Source organism: Asparagus officinalis, chromosome 3, assembly GCF_001876935.1.
Source record: "Asparagus officinalis chromosome 3, Aspof.V1, whole genome shotgun sequence".
NCBI lineage: Eukaryota > Viridiplantae > Streptophyta > Magnoliopsida > Asparagales > Asparagaceae > Asparagus > Asparagus officinalis.
The window spans coordinates 62,267,138-62,269,171 of record NC_033796.1 but is presented as its reverse complement, the minus strand read 5'-3'; the positions used below and the strand labels follow the sequence as shown (position 1 = coordinate 62,269,171).

At 40.5% G+C, this 2,034-nt stretch overlaps 1 protein-coding gene across 1 annotated transcript; it reads left to right on the top strand.

The window, feature by feature from the left end:
• LOC109835195 (FK506-binding protein 4-like) lies at positions 1,379–1,816 on the top strand. The gene has a single exon (XM_020403180.1). It carries the CDS (start codon positions 1,379–1,381, stop codon positions 1,814–1,816), a length of 438 nt encoding a protein of 145 aa, XP_020258769.1.

The following is a 2,034-nucleotide window of genomic DNA, read 5'->3' as shown; positions in this document are numbered from 1 at the left end:
TCTGTTAAAGAGGGTTGATAAATTGGTTACTTACTACTCTGTTGGGGAGAGTTAGTAAATTGATCATGATTTGAGTGATTTTGGAGATTTATCGTTCTATTGACGAGAATCAATAAGTTGATTTTAACAGAGGAATTGTCATCACATTGGGAGTGATGCAAGTTAAATTCAAACTCTGTGAGGGCTGATGATTATCGAGAGTTTTGTCAATTGAAACAATTTAGATTCTGTTGAGATGATATAGAGGTTTAATAACACTCTGTGGAAAGAATTCACGATCTTAGAGAATAAGCATCATGTTTGAAAATACAAGGATGGATCCTTTGTTTAGAATAATTGCAACGCAAAGGTGACCTTTGCGTTTGAAATTCGAAACGCAGAGTTAAGAACTCTCATGACGCAGGTTTGGGCCTAGCATTTAGTAATTTGAACGCATGGATGAACTCTGCATTAAGGTTTAAAGTCCAAAAGACATTTACCCATTAACGCTAAAGATAGCTAGCATTTCTAAAAATGGTTGGGATTCTCTCCTAGAATCCTGTACCGATTTAACAGCTTGACGACTGTTATAAATAGACCTTGATTGGGGAGTTTGGAATCCTGAATATTAGACCTTGATTATTTATCTTTACATGTTATTTCATTTCGGTCAATGATAGCGATATAAGAATGGCAACTTAATGTTGAGATCCATTTTTTCAAGTTTGATATCTATGTCTATCATTTTCATTCGTTCCCTTGTGTTGTACCCGAGATTTTTATGGTTACCTATTGGGCCTTAGGCTCACCCCTATTATTTTTGAATCCACTCACAGGTCATACTACTAGCAAGGATAAGAGGATTGCAGACCCTGAAGTTGAAGATTAGCTCTGGAGGAAACTCTTAGTAGGAGTTAATTTATGTTCACTCTTGTAGTATTTTTGACTTATAAAACCTGTACTAATGTTGTAGCCATTGCTATTATGGTAATATTTTGTAGTTCCCTTTAGTGTTCTTCTATTTTGGTATTCTATAGACTCTGCTGTCATCCTCATGATCCTGAGTATTGCATATGCATCTCCACTATCTTATTTTTCACCCTTCAATATATCTATATTATGATGTGCATAAAGATTTAGCAGGTCGACCATTCTTATTACAGATAGGTCATGCCTAAATTTTTATGTACCTTACTGAGGGGCGTTATAAAGTAGTATCAGAGCACAGGTTGATACCTTAAGAGTCATACATAAAATACCTAGGGGACTTAAGGATGATTCGAGTCGGTGTCAAACACCAGTCATGGAAAGATTATCTTTCCCTGACATTCTTATAATATCTAGACTTCTATTAGATTGGTTTGTACCCTTGGATGATGATAGATAACTTTTGGAAGGAATGACAGATTTTGATTCAAATGTTTCTGGGATGGAAGGATCCATTAGCAGCGGGGAGGTGTGGTCAACACATTCAGATGATTGGGAGATCAGCTCTGAGGAGACTGATCCAGATGAGACATTTAGGGAGAGAGTGGATTACTCTCTGCTTGGCCATCACACCCATGGGCAATTGGCGAAGAGTTACGAGCTTGAGAGTGAGGACCCTAAAGAGGAGGACCCTGAGGAGGAGGACCCTGAGGAGGAGGAACCCATGGAGGAGGATCCTGAGGAGGAGGACCCCGAGGAGGACCCTATAGAGGAGGATCTCGAGGAGGAGGAGCCGGAGGAAAACCCTATGGAGGATGAGGATCCAGAGGAGGAGCCCATGGAGTGGGAATTTGAGGTTATGCAAGAGCCTCTACTTGGTGGGATACTAGAGGGAATTCCACTTGGATGAGAGCTCGACTTGGGTGAGGAGGATTGGGCATGGGAGGATGAGCCAATGGTAGAGGATCCTATTGAGGACGATGAGCAAGAGGAGATTAGCCTAGATGGTGATGAACCCCAGCCAATTGAGGACTCCAATACAGAGTCTACTTCTAGCAGCTCTTCCACCTCTTCCTAGAGGTTGACCCATTGGGTCATTAACCTTAGGAATCTTATTACTTTTGGCTT

What these genes read in the sequence shown, in the direction of transcription:
- LOC109835195 (XM_020403180.1), top strand. Translation starts at nt 1,379, where the DNA reads ATGACAGATTTTGATTCAAATGTTTCTGGGATGGAAGGATCCATTAGC.